The 21,185-nt window shown below is 41.2% G+C and overlaps 1 protein-coding gene across 7 annotated transcripts in view; it reads left to right on the top strand.

Annotated features, from left to right (window-relative positions):
* CCDC191 (coiled-coil domain containing 191) overlaps positions 1 to 21,185 on the top strand; it is a 110,448-nt gene that overhangs the window by 60,764 nt on the left and 28,499 nt on the right. For all 7 annotated transcript variants that reach the window (XM_070072124.1, XM_051819026.2, XM_051819025.2 and 4 more), the window contains 4 exons: positions 8,712 to 9,163; positions 10,229 to 10,341; positions 12,289 to 12,371; positions 13,452 to 13,553. In XM_070072124.1, coding sequence (XP_069928225.1) covers positions 8,712 to 9,163; positions 10,229 to 10,341; positions 12,289 to 12,371; positions 13,452 to 13,553 — 750 coding nt within the window. The remainder of the gene's footprint in view (positions 1 to 8,711; positions 9,164 to 10,228; positions 10,342 to 12,288; positions 12,372 to 13,451; positions 13,554 to 21,185) is intronic.

Raw genomic sequence — 21,185 nt, 5'->3', positions numbered from 1 at the left:
AAAAGCCTTTAATTCCATCATCTAGAAATAAATACTAATAATATGTTTAATTATGTCCATTTAGTCTTTCCTCTATTTGGGCATATGCAAATTTGTCTCTTTTAGTATTTATTTTACTTTTTAAAAATTTTTTTGACAGGCAGAGTGGACAGTGAGAGAGAGACAGAGAGAAAGTATTTATTTTACTTTTAAATTTTCTTCAATTATGTTACTGGGGAAATCTAGTCTGCTGTAATTCAGGAAATGGAGGGCCCATTTTTTCTTCTTAATACTAATATAATTGTGATTTTCTAAAAAATATGTTTCTACATTTTAACAAAATGAGAACTTTCTGTGTTACTACATATGCTTCAACAACAGTAGCCTTTGCAACTTCTGCAACTGAAACTATGCCACAGAATCAGACCTACTAAATTGGAATTTCTGGGTATAGGACACTTGTATTTTTTTTTAAGTTCCAAAAATAAATTTGATAAATATCACTTGTTAAGGACTACCATTCTACACCATCATTTTGTAATGGCTGTAGGATATTCTGTCATGAACCATAAGCCAGAATCTGTTTAACTCCTCTACTATTGGAATTTTTCTCTAATATGTCACTATTATAAACAACACTTCAGTGAAAATCCTAATAGCTAAATCTTTGTGCACATCCATGATGCCTCACTTAGGATAAATAACTAAAAATAAAATCCATGTTCTATTTCCATCTTATTACTTTTCCAACATTTGTGTTTCTTTGATTGCTAGTGAGGTAAACAGTGTTTAGATCGGATATGGATATATATATAGAGAGAGATACATATATAAATACAAATATCTGTATAGAAAGATTGAGAAAGATACCAGGATACTTCAGAAAGTTCACAGAGAGAAAAATAAATTTGAGTATCTCCTTCCCAGCCACTGGCCACCAGAACCTCATTGAAGTGGAGGGTGAATGTAGACTTCGTGTTTTTATGAGAAGCACATGGCAACAGAAGTTGCTGCCAATGCTCTGGGTGAAGAAGGAGAGGATTATGTGGTCCAAATCAATGCAGGAATGACAGACCAGGTTTTCCCGTGAAGCAAGGTGTCTTGAACCAAGGCTATGTCTACTTCCTGCTGAGTAAGGGGTATTCAAGAAGAATGGGAGAAAGCACAAATTTGGGACTTCATTGTCAATCACAATTTGAGTGTTCTCAATTTGGTTATTCTTTAAAAAAAAAGAGAGAGAGAGAGAGAGAAAGATTCCTTGGTTGACTGATATCGTGGTACCTCCTCATCTAGCGCCTAAAAGAGCCAGAAAATCCACAAACTTTTCAGTCTCTCTAAAGACGATGATGTATGCCAGTATGTTCTAGGAAAGTCCTTAAACAAAGAGGATAAGAAACTTGGACCAAAGCGCCTAAGAGTCAGTATCTTATTACTCCAGGTGTCCCGCAACACTGGTGCTGAGCTATTGCTCTGAAGAAACAGTGTACTAAGAAGAATAAGGGAAAATTCCAAGATGATGGAATATGGAGAAAGCTTACTGTTCTAATCTAGGGGAAGATAATTTTATAAAGGTGGAGAGAGTCCATTCTCAGGGAAGAGTTAGGAAAGAAACTGTAGAGGAAACTCCATGCAAATTAGAGGGACACTGTGGATCTACATGGAGAGGGTGGATGTGCACAACTCAGGATCCCAGCAGCTGAGAGCCTCCATACCAGCTTTGGAGAGTGAGGCAAGACCAGAGTGTAGCAGCCCAAGCCACTGGCAATAAAGCTGCAGGAAGAGCCTGGTGTGAGTCCAGCTTGGATTCCTGAGGGCACAGTATACCTGCCAACCTAGAGAAAAAGGGGGCATGTTTCTCTCTCTCTGACCACCCAGCACTGGTGTCTTTGTAGCTAGCTGAGAGAGGGCAGGTACCAGTTTGGACATATGTAACCGCTGCATCAGTTTGTGTCTGCTCACCCAGTAACCAGCCAAGAGGAGGTGCCTGAATCTGGCTAGGAGGATTGGTGGGGCTGGATGCTCATGACTGTGGGAGCCTTGTGTTCTGGGACTGTGGAAAAACTATGGCTGCATGGGAGGGCTCAGGGTGTAGCTGGATCTTTGGGAAGTCAGAGTAGTTGGCTCAACACACTCAGGGTGCCCTGATTCCCTAGTGAGGGTCCTGCTACAGGATCCATGCTCAGACCAAGGACTGCATGGATCTTCTGTGTGCTTCTTGTCACAGCCTGGATGAATACTGTACCCACTGGGGCTAACACCCAGGCACTGATCTCCTTTGAGGAGAGGAGGTGAGTGTGAAACTCCACCAACAGAGCTGATCAAACCTGCCCTCTATTAAAAAAAAAAAAAAGAGAGAGAGAGAGAGAGAGAGATTTACCATGTCCAACTTGGGTATCATCTTGGATACTCTCCTCAACCTGGAGCGCTGAACAGAGTTCCCTGGCCACACCCAGCACACACATCTAGACCCCTACCTTATACCTCTTTCACTGAAAGAGCATTCCACTAATTCACAGAGGCATAGTCCAAAGATAAAAGCCATCACAGGGGGAAAAAAAAGTATCTCCACAAATGCCTAAAGATAAATGCATAAATTCAAAAAACAAGAATAAGGAAGACAACATGACACCCCTAAAAGAACACAAAATTTCGATACTGGAATGTGAAGATGCAGAGATGGACAAAATGCCAAAAACAGAATTAAAAAAATTGATCATAGGATTACTTAAGTAATCATAAGCAAATCCATGAATTAAATAAATCCATACATGAAATGAATGCAAATTTTTTAAATGAAATTGAGATTGTAAAGAGAAATCAAGGATGTGGTTCCAAGATGGCAGAGTAAGGAGGGAGCTTACTGCTCTAGCCCAGGAGAAGATAGTTTTTAAAAAGTGGAGAGCATATAGTCTCAGGGAAGAGTTAGGGAGAGGGACTGGTGCTGTGGCTCAGCGGGTTAATGCCCTGGCCTGAAGCACCAACATCCCATTTGGGCGCCGGTTCTAGTTCTAGCTGCTCCTCTTCTGATCCAGCTCTCTGCTATGGCCTGGGAAAGTGGTGGGGGATGGCCCAAGTCCTTGGGCCCCTGCACCTGTGTGGGAGACCTGGAAGAAGCTTCTGGCTCCTGGCTTTGGATTGGCGCAGTTCCGGCTGTTGCAGCCAGTTGGAGAGTGAACCATTGGATGGAAGACCTCTCTCTCTCTCTCTCTCTCTCTCTCTACCTCTTCTCTCTCTGTGTGACTCTGACTTTCAAATAAAGGACAGTTTCTTCAAAAATTATGCTGGGGAAACTGGATCTCCACATGCAGAAGTAGGAAGCAAGACCCCTACCTTACACCTTACACAAAAATCCACTCAAAATGAATTGACAACCTAAGTTTATGACCCGATACTATCAAATTATTAAAGAACAGTGGGGAAACCCTGTAAGACATTGGCACTGGCAAAGAGTTCCTAGAAAAGACACCAAAGATACAGGCAATCAAAGCCAAAATTGACAAGTAGGATAACATCAAATAGAGAAGATTCTGTACTGCAAAACATATCCTTAGCAAAGTGAAGAGGCAACCAACAGAATGGGAGAAATTATTTACAAACTATGCAACTGACAGAGGATTAGTAACCAGAATATATGAAGAGCTCACAAAACTCAGCAACACAATGAACAACCCAGTTAAGAAGTGGGCAGAAGACTTAAATAGGCATTTTTTCAAAAGAGGAAATCCAAATGGCCAACAGACACTTGAAAAAATACCCAGGAACACTAGCCCCCAGGGAAATGTTAATCAAAACCACAATGAGGTTTCACCTTACTCCCATCAGAATGGCTTTCTTACAGAAATCAACAAACAACAAATGCTGGTGAGGATGTTGGGGAAAAGGAACCTTAATCCAGTCTGGGTGGATTAGGGAACATAAACTGGTACAGCCACTGTGGGAGACAGTATGGAGATACCTCAGAAATCTGAATATAGGGCCGGTGCTGTGGCTCACTAGGCTAATCCTCCACCTTGTGGCGCCGGCACACCGGGTTCTAGTCCCGGTCGGGGCGCCGGAATCTGTCCCGGTTGCCCCTCTTCCAGGCCAGCTCTCTGCTGTGGCCTGGGAGTGCAGTGGAGGATGACCCAAGTGCTTGGGCCCTGCACCCCATGGGAGACCAGGATAAGTACCTGGCTCCTGCCATCGGATCAGCACAGTGCGCCGGCCGCAGTGCGCCGGCCGCAGCGACCATTGGAGGGTGAACCAATGGCAAAGGAAGACCTTTCTCTCTCTCTCTCACTGTCCACTCTGCCTGTAAAAAAAAAAAAAAAAAAAAAGAAAAAAAAGAAAAGAAAAGAAATCTGAATATAGACCTGTCATATGACCCAGCCATCCCACTCTTGGGAATTCACCCAAGGGAAATGAAATCACCATATGAAGGAGTTATCTGTACCTCCATGTTTATTGCAGCTCAGTTCACGATAGCTAAGATATGGACCCAACCCAAATGTCCATCAAGTGAAGACTGGATAAAAAAATTATGGGATATGTGGCCGGCGCCGCGGCTCACTAGGCTAATCCTCCGCCTAGCGGCGCCGGCACACCGGGTTCTAGTCCCGGTCGGGGTGCCGGATTCTGTCCCGGTTGCCCCTCTTCCAGGCCAGCTCTCTGCTGTGGCCCGGGAGTGCAGTGGAGGATGGCCCAAGTGCTTGGGCCCTGCACCCCATGGGAGACCAGGAAAAGCACTTGGCTCCTGGCTCCTGCCATCGGATCAGCGCGGTGCACCGGCCGCAGCGCTCCGGCCGCAGCGGCCATTGGAGGGTGAACCAACGGCAAAAGGAAGACCTTTCTCTCTGTCTCTCTCACTGTCCACTCTGCCTGTCAAAAAAAAAAAAAATTATGGGATATGTACACCATGGATTAGTATACGATGGTAAAAAAATGAAATTCTGTTGTTTGCATAAAATGGATGAAACTGGAAAACATCATACTTCGTGAAATAAGCTAGTTCCAAAAGGACAAATACCATATGTTCTCCCTGATCTGTAGTAACTAATAGAGCACCTAAAAGGTAATATATAGAAATGTGATTGACACTTTGAGATCACTTTGAATACCTCTTGTCTTGACTGTTGAGGAACAGTTTTTTCCTCATGAAGTTTGTTGAACTTTACTTAATACAGAGGTAATCTTATTGCATAAAATTAATTGAAAATAGATCTTAGTAAAAAAAATAAGAATGGGAATATGAGAAGGAGGCAGAAGAAGTGTAGGAGTACAGAGGAAAGGATGGGTGTGGTGGGAAGAATCACTGTGTTCCTGGAGTTGTATTTACAAAATGTATGACGTTTGTATACCTTAAATAAAAGTTTTGTGGGGAAAAAAAGAAGGAAGAGACTGCAAAATATTCTAAACTTTTCACCAAGCGAATGAAGGAGGCCATAGAAAAACTCCAGGAACAGATAGCCAAGAGACTGTCTAGACTCGTCTAGGCTGTCTTTTCTGAGCGTGTACTTCAAAATCTGAGTCCAGTCAAAAATAAGGTTTAAGAATAATAAATAAATAAGATTGGTTCTTAAATCTCAAAGAATAGTTCATGGAGAAAGGGACTTAAAATATTTTTTTTAAAGATTTGTTTATTTATTTATTTGAGAGGCAGAATTACAGGCAGAGAGAGGGAGAGACAGAGAAGTCTTTCATCACTGGTTCACTCCACAAATGACGACAATGGCCAGAGCTGGGCCGATCTGAAGCCAGGAGCCAGGACCTTCTTGTGGGTTTTCCACAGGGTGCGGGGGCCCAATGACTTGGGCCATCTTCCACTGCTTTCCCAGGCCATTAGCAGACAGCTGGATCAGAAGAGGAGCACCCAGGACACAAAACAGCACCTATATGGGATGTTGGTGCCACAGGTAGAGGCTTACCTAGTGTGACAACATGCCAACCCCAAAAGCTTCTTAGTTTGGTGCCAAAATTTTGAAATCCATGCATAGTCTTTTGATAATACATATTTCCACCATGTTTTTGAAGACTTCTTTAATGCATGGTTTATTACTTTTTGCACCAAAATCAAAAACATATATTCTATTTTTCTATTAACTTTTGAAGTATCCTCATAGTAGTGATTTGTTTCTTCATGCCCTTTATCCATTTTTAAAACATTTTTTCATAAGAGCTCTGTATTTTTAAATTATCAATACATTTATTATTATATATTGCAATGATTTTTCCATTGTGTCAGTTGTTTTTCTGGCTTAGTTTTAGTGTGTGGTACTATACAAACACTTTCATAAAGTCATTGCTGTCGGTTTTTTCTTTCATCATTGCACCTATCATGTGTAGAAAGCCTTTTGTAGAAGATCTTCTGTCCCCTCACCTCCACGTTCCTCATGATGCCGTTCAATATTTAACTCAGACACATCACATTAAATTGGGCGCGGGAGGGTCCCAGCCTTGCTTTTTATCCTGATTACTGCTAACATGTAGGCTGGTTTTATTTGAAGCTTAGTCTCAGCAAAAGGGAATAATAAGGATGCTTATTGGGACATGTGGAACATTTTGTCCCTTCCCCTGGGCAATTTATCTACTGTACATCAATTAGATAGTTTTGTCTCCACTGAGAACCAGGAGAGACTTATATCTCAAGAAATAGCTGTATGGAAACTTTTCCCTTGCCAGGTTCCATTGTTATTATCTTGAAATGAAAAACAAGAAATTTTTTTTTTGTCTGTGCAATACATACATATATATAAATTCAAGGAAAAAAGCCTCTAAATTTCTAAAATCAAGAAGTAAAGATTTCATCAAGAAATGTTAATATTGTAAAAAAAACCAGCTAGAGCAAATGAAAATAGAGGGCTATAATAATAGGCTCTGAAGGCTACAAAATAATCATTTTTTACAGAGTGCAGAGTAAAACATGAACAAATGAAAAATAAAATCTTTAGTTAGGGGCTCAATAATTATGCAGTCATGGGAACTCACGTACCAAGAATACACATATTATACTTCGAAATTTTTCAAAATTATCAGTTAGCTAATAGATGATTTTCTCTGATTAAGCCAGACTGTTCACTTCTGTTTTATTAAGTACAAGCTGTACCCTTAAGCTTTTCTTTCATTCTCGTAATTTCACCTTAAAATGTTACCATGTCCCCAAAGAAATCTTGTTCTTGTTCTCAAGGCTTTTACACAATCTTGCTGGGTTAATAACATGTCATTACCACAAAGTTTAAAACAGCCTAAAACATATACCCTGCTTGATGCTAAATTATTCAAGCAAGGTGTTCTTATGAATAAATGTCCCCTGACATTTCTGAAATAAAAGGTTCTTTTTAAAGGTCTTTTAACATGTCAGATTTTTCATATATCACAAGTTTCACTTCAGCTGAGTTTATAGAAAGTACTTCCATCATCCTGAAAAAGATTTTTTAGTATCTGAGATTGGCACCTTGCTAGAGCTATGAGCTGCTGATATTAGATATCTCGTAGAATTTTTCTCTTTACACCACTGCAGATGCAGAATCAAAAACTAGTCAGGTCTCAGACCATGGGCTCAAACCATTCTAGAAGAGGCATTTTAACTTGACATTATTTTGGCCAAGATCAGTTTTTCTGGTTAAGAATTTGCATTTCCTTGTCTTCTATATAGAACTTGTAATTGATATCTTATGATACCACAGTCTGTTGAATGAACTTTATGTGATGAAGTTTTGAAAACTATTAAGTCATATGCTAATACAAAATATTATTAGGTAATATTCTTTATTTTAAAAATACTTATTTATTTATTTGTAAGTTACACAGAGAGAGAAAGGGAGAGATGGGGAGAGAGAAGAGAGAGGGAGAGATCGTCCATATTCCGGTTCACTCCACAGATGACCACAACAGCCAGAGCTGGGCTAATCCAAAGTCAGGAGCCAGGAGCTTCTTCCTGGTCTCCCACGTGGGTGCAGGTGCCCAAGGACCTAGGCCTTCTTCTGCCACTTTCCCAAGCAGGCACATTAGCAGAGAGCTGGATTGGAAGTAGGGCAGCCAGGACTTTACCTGGCACCCATATGGGATACCGGCACTGCAAGCGGCAGCTTTACCTGCTATGCCACAGTGCCAGTTCCAGTAATATTATTCTTATGTAATTCAGGTATTTACTCAGTAATCCTGAACTTCCACATGTTTCCCAAAAATAATTCATAGCTAGAGAATGTTAAGCCAGCTTTGATGTGGAAATGAATACCCTGTGCCATGGGAAAATGATTAATATGCTAGTGAAAGAAGAGGCATTGAAAGAACAGAACTATTATTTATTTATTTATAAAAGGTATTCTTAAATTTTCAGACCTCTTGAGAAAGAATATATCATTTGTTAAAAAATTTTCAAATTTCTGCAAAATTCATCGTCAGTTCATGTACATTAAATTTCCTGCAGTATCTATCTGGAGAATCTTGCCTAATTCATAAATCAACCATCCAAACTAGACATTTATAAAAGGAAAATGTTTCCTTTTGCAGTTGTTCTGACCTATGGCATGCTTCACACAGCTGTAGCCTCTCTTTCACTCAGTTTTATGGTGAAAGCAGTATGTACTCTGAGAGTAGCTCACAGAGCCAAGATGGCCAGGCCAGGAAAACAGGGCAATAGTTGGAGTGCTAGACAGTTGTACCATTGAACAAAACAGTGCCGACTGGGCACGTGTTGGATCTTAGTGGCACAGTCCTTCACATAACTGAGCAATGTTGTGTTCCTTCTCCCTCAGGTGACAGCCATGCCCCCTTTATGGAAAAAGCCTCCCATGGAGAGCGATGGTTGTATGCCCGGCCCTCTTCAAGGAAGAACAAAGGGTCATTTGCAGGATCCCCTTCAGGATGTGCCTCAGAATACAACTGACAACAAGCAGCACATGACCCTGGACACTGAACCCTCCCAACAGCCTGCCAGTGGGAAGCATGGAACCAGTCAGGAAGCAGAACCCACATGCATGGGTCATTTCCATAACCGCCATGTCTTCCAACAGCAGCTGATTAAGGAGCAAAAGAAGAAGCTTCAGGAACAGCAGAAAACAATTCTCAAGCTGAAGGAAACCCAGCGGCTAGCAGAGGCTCGGTGGGCAGCAGAGCGGGCTGCAGCTGGCACAGGTGCACAGAGCCGCCTGCTGCCAAATCCCAGAGGACAGGTGGAACCGAAAGGAACCTGCCAGAAGCTTCTGAGGTATAGCCTTTGTCTCAGAGCACTCGCTGGACTCATTTTATGGGGTTTTTTACTTTTAGGTAGAGAAGCTCCTGTACTTCTTTATCTTGCTTCTAAACTCTGTGATCTTCCGCTTTCTAAATTATAGTGCACTCTTCAAAGAAGCTCCATGTATTGTGACTGGTACATGGAAGATACAGATATTCAAGGCAGCTTGGCTACCCATGAGAATCCAAGTTATACAGTTACCAGTTCTATCATATCATGGCTGCCTTCTGTGTAGGAGCTCTGTCACTATATCAGTAAGAGAGGAAAATACTTACTGCGTCTCACTTGGATTCTAGGTTTCTGATTGTGCACAGTGTGGAGAAGCCAGGTCAGACAACATCAAGTCCACAGGGAGCAGTCCCTGGCCTAGTTAATTACTTAGAATAACTTTTATTTTATTTTCTCTCCCCCATATCCCGCTTTCTGTTCTGTTTTCCCTTTTTTTTTTTTTTTTTTTTTTTTTTTAGAACTCCCATTCTCTGGTTTCTTCCCCAAATGCCCACACAATAGCTGAGATTGTCAAACTGGGAGCCAGAAACTTAATCCAGGTTTCCCATGTGGGTGACAGGGATACAACTAGAAGAGCAATACCCACTGCCTATTAGGATGTACAGGAAGTTGGAATTCTGAAATGAACAGAGTCGAGCCCAGGTCTCTTTAATATGGGATGTCATTATCCCAAACACCCACCCCTAATTACTTCACATAAATTTGTAGTTGTTTGAGCCTGGAATAAGAATCCGAATTCTCAAAATCCAGTTAAGTTGGTTTTACTACATGTAATGAGTGGCAGGATAAGCCATGGTGATACCTTTTGGTTTGAAACACAAGGATGGAGTCGAAATGTGTGACTCACATTGTAGACTCCCCAACCTTCTCTTACCTTACTACACCAGTTTATAGAGTGGGTGTAATAATACATATTTATCTCAGAGAGTAAGGATTAAAGCTTGTGAAATGCTTTGAGTTCCTCGGATGAAAGAGCTTCGAAGGAAACTGGTTATTAGTCTGACTTATTTTCTTTTTTCTCCCCCTCAGTTCATCTGCGGCTTCCCCTGTGACTAAAGGCGGAAGAAGTGATTCCCAAAATTCTCTTTCTGGACCCAGAAGGAAGCTGAAACAGCCGGTGGCACCGCATCCCATCCTGAAAGGCAGGGCTGTCTTGACGGTAGCCTGGTGGTGGTTAACTTGCCTCCTAGAGCAGAGTATGGCCAGAATGAACCCTGCCGACTCTTAGGTTTGACACGTGGCAGTACCTGGTTCAGTCTAAGATGGATGGGCGTGAGGGGAGAGGGATGCGCAGGGAAATTCCACTACTGCCTCACACCCCGTGTGTCAACCTTTTCTGGCCTTTCCAGCCAACAACAATAACAACAGACACATTTCTGGAAGATGAATTGTATTTCTGTACTTTGAATGTTCAGTTGTGGAAAAAAAAATGGGACAGTCACACAAATGAGAAAACTCTGAGTAGCTGTTAGGGCTAATAAGTGCTGCTAAAGATCACCTGTTTTGGTACTTCATTCATATTAAAATATTGATGAATTTACAACAATCCATATCATGTTATTATATTGTTTTATAATGAGTTATGCCTTGATAGAATTTTAGCAATGAATTCTACAAATCAGGTTATTTTAATTTGATAACATTTTTGATGCACATAGAAACCTTTATTTAAACTAAACAATACTGTGAGAAACCCCCTAATGAATCTATTAATGGCTTTTACTATATACTTAGTCACTCACTGTATGTATGTTTTTATATAGTGGTTGACACATTGACAGTTATGTTGGTGTTTGTAAATTTGATTTTTTCCTATGGTAAGATTACTGCCCGAACAAAACGTGATGACACCTAAAGGACAATGTGGCTGCAGTCAATTCCTATTAATGCAAAAATTTACAGTCTTTGCATCAACTGTCTGCCAGGACAGAAGTTAATGTCATCTGTGTCCACCACTAAGGAGGATCAGAAGTGCCCATTTTGATGTGACAGATTTTGTAAAATTATTGTTTGATCAGGGAGTTAACTATTTTAAAATCCCAGTCTGCTTTTCAAGTAGTCTTTAATGATTAAATCTAGAAAAGATGGGGGAAGGACATATTACCAGAGACTTGGCTTCTTAGGGCTCTCTCACTTTAATCCTCGAGTCTATTTCCACCCTCTTAAAGGCAATCTCCCTCCCACCATCTCTGGCTCCACCACTGTTCTTCTGCAGCAAAGCAGACACTTAATAGTTGTAAGAAATAGCCTGTTAAGTTTTTTGTTTATTAATTCTTAAAACTTGGACTTAAATTCTCCTCTCTATAACATGGCACAAGGAACTGGAAGTAACTATTGGCTGGCTTAAGTGAGCAGAACTTGATACTCCTCCCACCCCCTGCCCTTCTTCTTCCAAGAGGCCCAACTGATTACAGAGTCATATTATCAGACCATCTTGCACATTTGTTTCTTTTGGATCGATATTTAATAGACTGTCAAGAACAAGAGTCTGACACTCAAATTCATTCAGATGCCAGTTCTCCAAATGCCTGGTAAAATTCCATTTCCTGCCCATCTGGATATCTGGGCCTTAAAACTAGATTAAAATAAATTCATCGTGACCTCAAACTTTAGTTTGTTTGTTGTTGTTGTACATATACAGACATATGTATAGTGAGTTAAGAAAAATTAGCAGATTGATTTAATGAGATTTGAGGAATGACTTTGTTCAAGTATTTGTTAGATTAAAAAGTTTTCTACATTCATTAAGATATAATCAAAATTCTCATTTCAATACTTCATATACTAAAAGTCTATCATCAATGCCATTATCTTACTTAGAATAGTAAACAGTATTCTCATAAAAATATAATCAAAACATAATTAATCTACAAATTGTTCATCATTGCTAAGTATGGAAATCTAGGTCTTTTAATCTGTAAAGTGCTTATAAATTCTTTATATCGCTATCCATTTGTATTCCGACATTGTGAACACTAGTTTTACAAGAAAACCCTAACAATAACACTAAATTTTATTATGAAATAAAGACATTTCTTCAGCAGTATTCCTCATACCTCTTATATTGGAACTCTGTTACTATTTTCTAGCTATGGAAGAGAGAGCGATTCAACGAGCTGAATGTAGGCGAATCTTGGCAGAGAGGAAGAAAAAGCAAGAAGAGGAGAAATTGGTAATAAATTCAGAATGCAAACTGAGGCAAGAAAAAGGAATTCTCTAGATCTTTCTTAAAAAATGAAACCTTACTTGTTTAAGCCTCTGGAAAAACCAGTTAGACCAACTTTGGAAATGAGTTTTGGCCTACTGGCCTGAATTCTGTGGCAATTTTAGCAAAATAGAGGGGGGAAAATTAACATCATTAGCATAACAGGGAGGAAATGTTACAAAAGTTGATGAGAGCTAGCAAATCAAGAGATTTACACATAAACAAGATTGGTGTGTGATAGGTGGGTGTCCAACCTAATGAGTTTGCAAAGTTTTGACCTAGCTATCAGAAGTCAATTTTGAGCCGGCGCCGCGGCTCACTAGGCTAATCCTCCACCTTGCGGTGCCGGCACACCGGGTTCTAGTCCCGGTCGGGGCACCGGATTCTGTCCCGGTTGCCCCTCTTCCAGGCCAGCTCTCTGCTGTGGCCAGGGAGGGCAGTGGAGGATGACCCAAGAACTTGGGCCCTGTACCCCATGGGAGACCAGGAGAAGCACCTGGCTCCTGCCTTCGGATCAGTACGGTGCACCAGCCACAGCGTACCAGCCGTGGCGGCCATTGGAGGGTGAACCAATGGCAAAAGGAAGACCTTTCTCTCTGTCTCTCTCACTGTCCACTCTGCCTGTCAAAAATAATAAAAAAATAATAAGAAGTCAATTTTGTATCCACCCAGAAGAAAATACAGTTCAACAGTTTGGAGATATTTTTGGTGAAATGAAAGAAAATGGATTTTCTCCCCTATACGGTTTATAATTTGGACTTAGTATTTCATAGGTGAAAATAACCAAAAAGGAATCATTTTATGGTGAGAAATTAATGGTCTTATTTATGATGTCTCATCATCTCAAAGATAGAAAGATCCTTTTGAAGAGACTTCTAAGTTACACAACTAACCACATGTTGTTGAGATTTTCTCCTGTATCACAAAGTACAGACTTCTTCCAGAGACAGGATAAATACATTGGAAGATATTTGACTTTCCTCAGCACAAAAGACCCTATTCCCATAGACAGGATTCTGATTTTTTTTTCATTTTAATCTTCATTAGGCCCTCTTAAAGGCCCAAGAGGAGGAGCGTCAGATGCGGGAGGCAGAAGAAAAGGAAGCTCAGCTGAAGAGAAAACGAGAAGAGGAGAAACTGAAGAAAATGGTTAGTAGCCACCTACCTACCTACCTCTTAAGACCTATTGTGTTATGGCCCTATCTGCCTTTCTCCTCAGACATTCCATTGGGACTATTCTTCTCTCATCACCACTCCTTTTCTCCATCTTATTTAGAGGAAACCTGCTCATTCTTCCAGTCTGACCTCAAATATGACTTCTTCCACATTAGCCTTTTCTGCCCTGCCCACCGTCCTTCTACCCAAGATTACGTGAGACCCCTATGTGGACTCCCCTGAAGCACCTGTCCTTCAGAGCAATATTGATGCATATAGTTATGCATCTACTTTAGGGCTGTTTATTCTGGTCTGCACCCCAATTAAGCTGTAATCCCTGTAATAGCAAAGAGTGCAGTTTGGAATTGGCTGAATTGGCTCTCAGTGTACCTAGAACATACTAAGCACTCAGCAGATATGTGTTGACTGAGTGGATAAATGAATGGACAAATGGAAGAAATGGGCAAAGCTCTTCCTTTCAAGATTGTTACATTCTACATTTAATAATTCTCATACCTGTTAAACACAGTATACTAGAGCATTTATTGTCATGTACTTCATAGACCAAAAGGGGTCAAGAAACCATACAAAGCAAGGTCCTTGAAGATTTTGGAGAAACTAGAAGCAATTTCACAGAAAGGAAATTTGAATTGGAAATTATATTGGTCTGAATTCTCTAAAGAAATGGCCCGGGTCCCACTTTTTTCATTCTACTATCTGAAGACCCAGGAAAGATTCCAGCCTGAATCTGAAGTCTGAAGACCAAGGGGAATAAATGGTGTAAAGCCCAGTAAAAGGGCAGGATACACCAGTTTCCCAGTTCAAATCGAGGGCATTAGTCAGAAAGGAAAAACTCCTTCCTCCTCTTTGTTCTGTCAGGCCCTCAATAGATTGGAAGATGTCAAGCAATATTAGGGAGGGCGATCTACTTTACATAGTCCACCAACTTGAATGCTAATCTCATCAAGAAACAGCCATACACACACACACTCACCCAGAAATAGTGTTTCATCTGGCTCCTCATGTTGCTTGCCAAGTTGACACATAAAATTAACTCTCACAAGTTCACCCTTGTCAATTTTGCACCCAGACACATCTCCTTAAATGGTATTTAATCTGCAAATAAAGACAACAGCAACATCATAATCTGTCCAGAATAATACAGCCATCCTGTGTACCCCTGAATATGTGCTAACCTCTTCCTCAGAAGAGGAGGCAAAGTCCTTGAGTGATGTTTACTCTTCTGGATATCACATAACTTAAATATTATGATGTAAACTTAGCAATACTTAAATACTGTGATGTAAAGTCAATGCATTTTTTTATTTTTTTAATTTTTTTGGACAGGCAGAGTGGACAGTGAGAGAGAGAGAGACAGAGAGAAAGGTCTTCCTTTTGCCGTTGGTTCACCCTCCAATGGCCGCTGCGGCCGGAGCGCTGCGGCTGGCGCACCGCGCTGATCCAATGGCAGGAGCCAGGTGCTTCTCCTGGTCTCCCATGGGGTGCAGGACCCAAGGACTTGGGCCATCCTCCACTGTACTCCCAGGCCACAGCAGAGAGCTGGCCTGGAAGAGGGGCAACCGGGACAGAATCCAGTGCCCCGACCAGGATTAGAACCCAGTGTGCCGGCGCCGCCAGGCGGAAGATTAGCCTAGTGAGCTGCGGCGCCGGCCAAGTCAATGCATTTTTAAAAGATGTATTTTATTTATTTAAAAGGCAGAGTTACTGGCCGGCGCCGCGACTCACTAGGCTAATCCTCCACCTTGTGACGCCGGCACACCGGATTCTGTCCCGGTTGCCCCTCTTCCAGGCCAGCTCCCTGCTGTGGCCCAAGAGTGCAGTGGAGGATGGCCCAAATGCTTGGGCCCTGCACCCCATGGGAGACCAGTAGAAGCACCTGGCTCCTGCCATCGGATCAGTGCGGTGCGCCGGCCGCAGCGCTCCGGCCGCGGCGGCCATTGGAGGGTGAACCAATGGCAAAAGGAAGACCTTTCTCTCTGTCTCTCTCTCTCTCACTGTCCACTCTGCCTGTCAAAAAAAAAAAAAAAAATTACCAACCCAAATGCCCATCAACAGTAGACTGGATAAAGAAATTATGGGACATGTACTCTATCAAATACTATACAGCATTCAAAAACAATGAAATCCAGTCATTTGCAACAAGATGGAGGAATCTGGAAAACATTTTGCTGAGTGAATTAAGCCAGTCCCAAAGGGACAAATATCATATGTTCTCCCTGATTGGCGACAACTAACTGAGCACCAAAGGGGAAACCTGTTGAAGTGAAATGGACACTATGAGAAACAGTGACTTGATCAGCCCTTGTCCTGACTGTTGATGTACAATGTAATACTTTATCCATTTTAGTATTTTTTCTTTGTTTTGTTCTAGTACTATTGGTTGAACTCTGTAATTAACACACAATTATTCTTAGGTGTTTAAATTTAACTGAAAAGTGGTCCCTGTTAAATATAAGAGAGGGAATAAGAGAGGGAGGAGATGTACAATTTGGGACATGCTCAATCAGACTTGCCCCAAATGGTGGAGTTAGAATCATGCCAGGGGATTCCAATACAATCCCATCAAGGTGGCATGTACCAATGCCATCTCACTAGTCCAAGTGATCAATTTCAGTTCACAATTGATCACACTGATAGGTCTAAGAGTCAAAGGGATCACACAAACAAGACTAGTGTCTGCTAATACTAACTGATAGAATCAAAAAGGGAGAGAACGATCCATCATGGGAAGCGGGATACACAGCAGACTCATAGAATGGCAGATGTCCTAAATAGCACTCTGGCCTCAGAATCAGCCCTTAAGGCATTCGGATCTGGCTGAAGAGCCCATGAGAGTATTTTAGGCATGGAAAACCAAGGCACTCTGGAAAAAAAAAGACCTAAATGAAAGATCTCTGCGAATGAGATCCCTGTGGAAAGAACGGGGCCATCAAAGAAGGAGGTACCTTTCTCTGAAAGGAAGAGAGAACTTCCACTTTGACTGTGACCCTGTCGGAAAAAGATCGAAGTCGGCGAATTCAACAGGCTTCCATAGCCTTGGCAACTCATGACTAGAGCCTAGGGAGATTACTGACGCCATTAAACAGGCATGTCAAATTGTTAAGTCAACAACAGGAGTCACTGTGTACTTACTTCTCATGTGGGATCTGTCCTTAATGTGTTGTCCAATGTGAAGTAATGCTATAAATAGTACTGAAACAGTATTTTACACTTTGTGTTTCTGTGTGGGTGCAAACTGTTGAAATCTTTAGTTAATATATACTAAATCAATCTTCTGTTTATAAAGATAATTGAAAATGAATCTTGATGTGAATGGAATGGGAAAGGGAGCGGGAGATGGGAGGGGTGCGAGTGGGAGAGAAATTATGGGGGGAGGGAGCCATTGTAATCCATAAACTGTACTTTGGAAATTTATATTTACTAAATTTAAAAAAAATTTAAATAAATTTATTTAAATAAATTCTCTTTAAATAAATCTCAAAAAAATAAAAAACAATTAAAAAATAAAAGGCAGAGTTACAGAGAGAGAGAGAGAGAGAAGAGAAAGTTCTTCTATCCATTGGTTCACTCCCCAAATGGCTGCAATAGCCAGGTTCAGGCCAGGCGAAGCCAAGAGCAGGAGCTTCTTTCAGGTCTCCCATGTGGGAGACTACTGCTTTCCCAGGTGCATTAACAGGGAGCTGGATTGGAAGTGGAGCAGCTAGGACTCAAACCAGCACCCATATGGGATGCTGGCATCACAGGCCTTGGCTTTACCTTCTTCACCACAACACTGGCCCCAGTCAATACATCGTATGTTGCATGATAGGGAATAAGAGAAAAAGCTACACAAATGTATTAATAGCAGAATAGGAGGAAAATATTTATGATAATATTCAAAGTCCTCATTTTTTAAAAAGGCTTATTTATTAATTTGAAAGACAGAGTTACAGAGAGAGAGGGAGAGAGAGATCTGCATCCTCTGGTTCACTCCCCAAAAGGCCACAGTGGCCAGGGTTCGGCCAGGCTGCAGCCAGGAACCTGAAGCTCTATCCAGATCTCCCCCATAGGTGGCAGAGGCTCAAGCACTTGAGCTGCCTTCTGCTACTTTTTGAGGACCTGCATTAGCAGGGAGCTGGATCAGAAATAGAGCAGCCTGAACTGGAACTTGTGCTCATATGGGATGCTGCTGTCACAGTCAGCAGCTAAATCTACTGCACAATGCTGGTCCCAGAGTCCTCATTTCTATTACTCTTCAATTTCTCCTTGTCCATCAGAATCAGCAGAGCGTGAAGTCATGGGTATAGGAAGCAAACATTTTATGAGTGCATCTCTAGAGGTAATAGTGAGTGATGCCACTACTGTTTCCACCCTTTGGTTTCTGGACCAGTGAATCATGGCCATAAGTGAAACTGTCTTGTGTATTGAGATTCAGAGTGTATACAGCCTTCCAGAGAACCCCTCCCCAGTCCTGCAAAGTATTGCCATCTATCTGGGCAGTAGCTTAGTCTTCAAAAGATCATTCCACTATTCTTTCTCAAGCCAGTGACTTCATGATGGTTGGGAACATGGTGATAGATTGAATTTCATAAGCATGTGCCCATTGCCACACTTCTTTGCTGTGAGTTCTGATAAAAGTGAGTTCTTTTTATCAGAAGAAGAGCTATCTGGAATACCATGATGGTGGATAAGACATTCTTTTAAGTACATGGATGGTAGTTTTTTAAGAACCATTGTGTACAGGGAAAGTAAATCTATATCTTGAGTAAGCATATTTCAGTTAGAACAAAATGCTGCCCTTTCCATGATGGCAGTGGTCAATGTAAGGAACCTTCACCAAGCACTGGGTGCTCACCCCAGGAAATGGTTCCACATCAGGGATGCCGTAGTGGTCTCTGCTGCAGGCAGATTGGGCACTCTGCAGTCCTTTAGCCAGGGCAATACTGGTGACTTGAAGTCCATGTTGCTGAGTCCATGCGTTACCTCCATCCCTGCCACTTTGTTCATGAGCCCCTGGGCAATGACAGGGGTGGCTGAGGAGAAAATCTGTCTAGTACCCACAGAATGGGCCATCTTGTCCATGGAGTGAATGGTCCAGCCATATATAATTACTTTTTGGTTATTTTAAAAGATTTGTTTATTTATTTGAAAGGCAGAGTTACAGAGAAAGGGGGAGAGAAACACACACACACACAGAGATCTTCCATCCTCTGGTTCATTCCCCACAGTGGTCATTGGCCATAATAGCCAAGGCTGGGCCAGGCTGAAGCCAAAAGCCTGGAACTCCATCCAGGTCTCCTATGTGTGTGGCAGAGGCCCAAGGACTTGGGTCATCTTCTGCTGGTTTCCCAGGGACATTAGTAGAGATTTGGGTCAGAAGTGGAGCAGCCAGGACTCAACACAAACCAGCACTCTTACAGGATGCCAACATTGCAGATAGGGGCTTAACCCACTGTGCCACAATGCCAGTCCCCCAGGCATATATAATTCATAAATAAACCTAAACAAATCTATAAAAACAGCCCATTTCCTCCCTTAAAGACTACACTGACAGGGTGCTAAGATAGAAACACATGTGTTCTGTGTAATCTCAGTGGTTCCTGAGATGAATTAAGTTGTATTGAGGAAGTATAATTTCTGTGAATTGTTTGGTAAGTGTTGGTTGAAATAAATATAAACTAGTTTATCAGTTAACTTCTCAGAACCTATAATCCTCCTAGCAATACAAGACTCTGAGAGACAGACTTAGTTTGCCAAGTAGTCACATGTATCTGACTATGGAATCCTTTTTTTATAAAGCACACATCACAGATGATTTGATGTCATACTATTGTAAAGCAGTGAGACAATTTTCAAAATATGTAAAAATGTTCCCTCTCATGTCTCTTCACTGTAAAAAAATTTGAACAATACAAAGAAATGGGAAAAATTCTCTGAGTTTAGTAGTAATAATGAACTATTATTAATATATTAATATATCTACTTCTGGTCTTTTTCTTTGTGCATCTATTTTAATAGATTGATCACTTGTATGTATGTAGGTGTTTGTGTAAGCCATATTTTTCATTTAAGAGTCTACCATGAGGCCAGAGCTGCGGCTCACTTGGCTAATCCTCTGCCTATGGCGCCAGCACACTGGGTTCTAGTCCCGGTTGGGGCACTGGATTCTGTCCCGGTTGCTCCTCTTCCAGTCCAGTCTCTGCTGTGGCCCAGGAGGGCAGTGGAGGATAGCCCAAGTGCTTGGGTCCTACACCTGCATGGGAGACCAGGAGGAAGCACCTGGCCCCTGGCTTCGGATGGGCGCAGTGCGCTGGCCGCAGTGGCCATTTGGGGGGTGAACCAATGGAAAAGAAGACCTTTCTCTCTCTCTCACTGTCTAACTCTGCCTGGCAAAAAAAAAAAAAAAAGTCTACCATGAGTATATTCACTTATCATTCAGAATTCTTCAAAGCCTTTCAATTTTTATATATATATATATACACATATATATATACATATATATGTATATATAATTTAATTTAATTTTTAAATAAGCTTTTTGGTTTTAAAATGTAGATTTACAGAAAAATGACAAGATAGTACAGAGTTCCCCTAAATCCCTCATTCTCTTTGCCTCCACCAGTGTTATTATATTGCCATCGTATACTTGTTAAAACTAAGAAATCAGCATTAATTCTTTCCTCCAGAATTTCATCAATTTCACCAGTTTTTCCATTAAGGTTCAAGATCTGATCCAGGATACCACATTCCACATAGATGTTACATCTCCTTAGTGTCTTGTCATCTGTGGCAGTTTCTCAGTCTTTCCTTGTTTTTGATGACCTTTTTGAAGATTTTTAACAATTTTAAAGGTTATCAGACAGGTATTTTGTAGTGTTCCTTAATTTGTGTTAATCTCATTTTTTTTGTTATGATGGGGTTTTGGTTTTTTTTTTTTTTTTTTTTTGGAAGAAGGTGCCAAGGTAAAAATGCTTTTCTAATTGCATCATACCAGGGGCACAAGATGATACCAAGTTGACTTATCTCTTACAATGTTAACCTTGGTGACTTGGTTAAGACAGTGTTTGACAAGTCTCTTTATTGTGAAGTTGCCATTTTTCCATTTTCATACTCTGGTCTTTGAAGCAATTCATTGAGTCCAGTGTACTCTATAGGCATGGACAAGGGAAAATTAAGCTCTGTCCCAAAAGGAAGAATGTCTGCATGGGTTAAATGAAATTTCCCTGAGAGGAAGATTTGTTTCTCTTCCTCTGTTTACTTATTTATTCAATCATTCAATCATTTGTTTATAAAAAATGGGGGTTCATGTGTATTTATTTGATACTTTGGGTGATAAAAAATACAATGTTTCACATTGCTGTTGCTTTGGCCAACTTTGGGAGTTCGTTGAAGATGGCTCCTCTGTGCCTTTGACACGTCCCCATCCTTTTGTGTTTTTGAGCATATCAGTTTCTGGTATTTCTTGTATTTTCACTACTGCAGCCCTAGAATCAGCCATTTCTCCAAGGTGCCTCAGTCTTAAATGGTATGCTGAATATCTGTGTACTGAGTGTGCTAATTGCTACAGAGGTGTCATGGATTCTAGGACTGTGGCAAACAGAGGTTGCTATCTATCTATCTTTCTAT

This window comes from Oryctolagus cuniculus, chromosome 4, assembly GCF_964237555.1.
Source record: "Oryctolagus cuniculus chromosome 4, mOryCun1.1, whole genome shotgun sequence".
NCBI classification, from domain to species: domain Eukaryota; kingdom Metazoa; phylum Chordata; class Mammalia; order Lagomorpha; family Leporidae; genus Oryctolagus; species Oryctolagus cuniculus.
The sequence above is the reverse complement of the archived record's forward strand: the minus strand, read 5'-3'. Positions and strand labels throughout refer to the sequence as shown.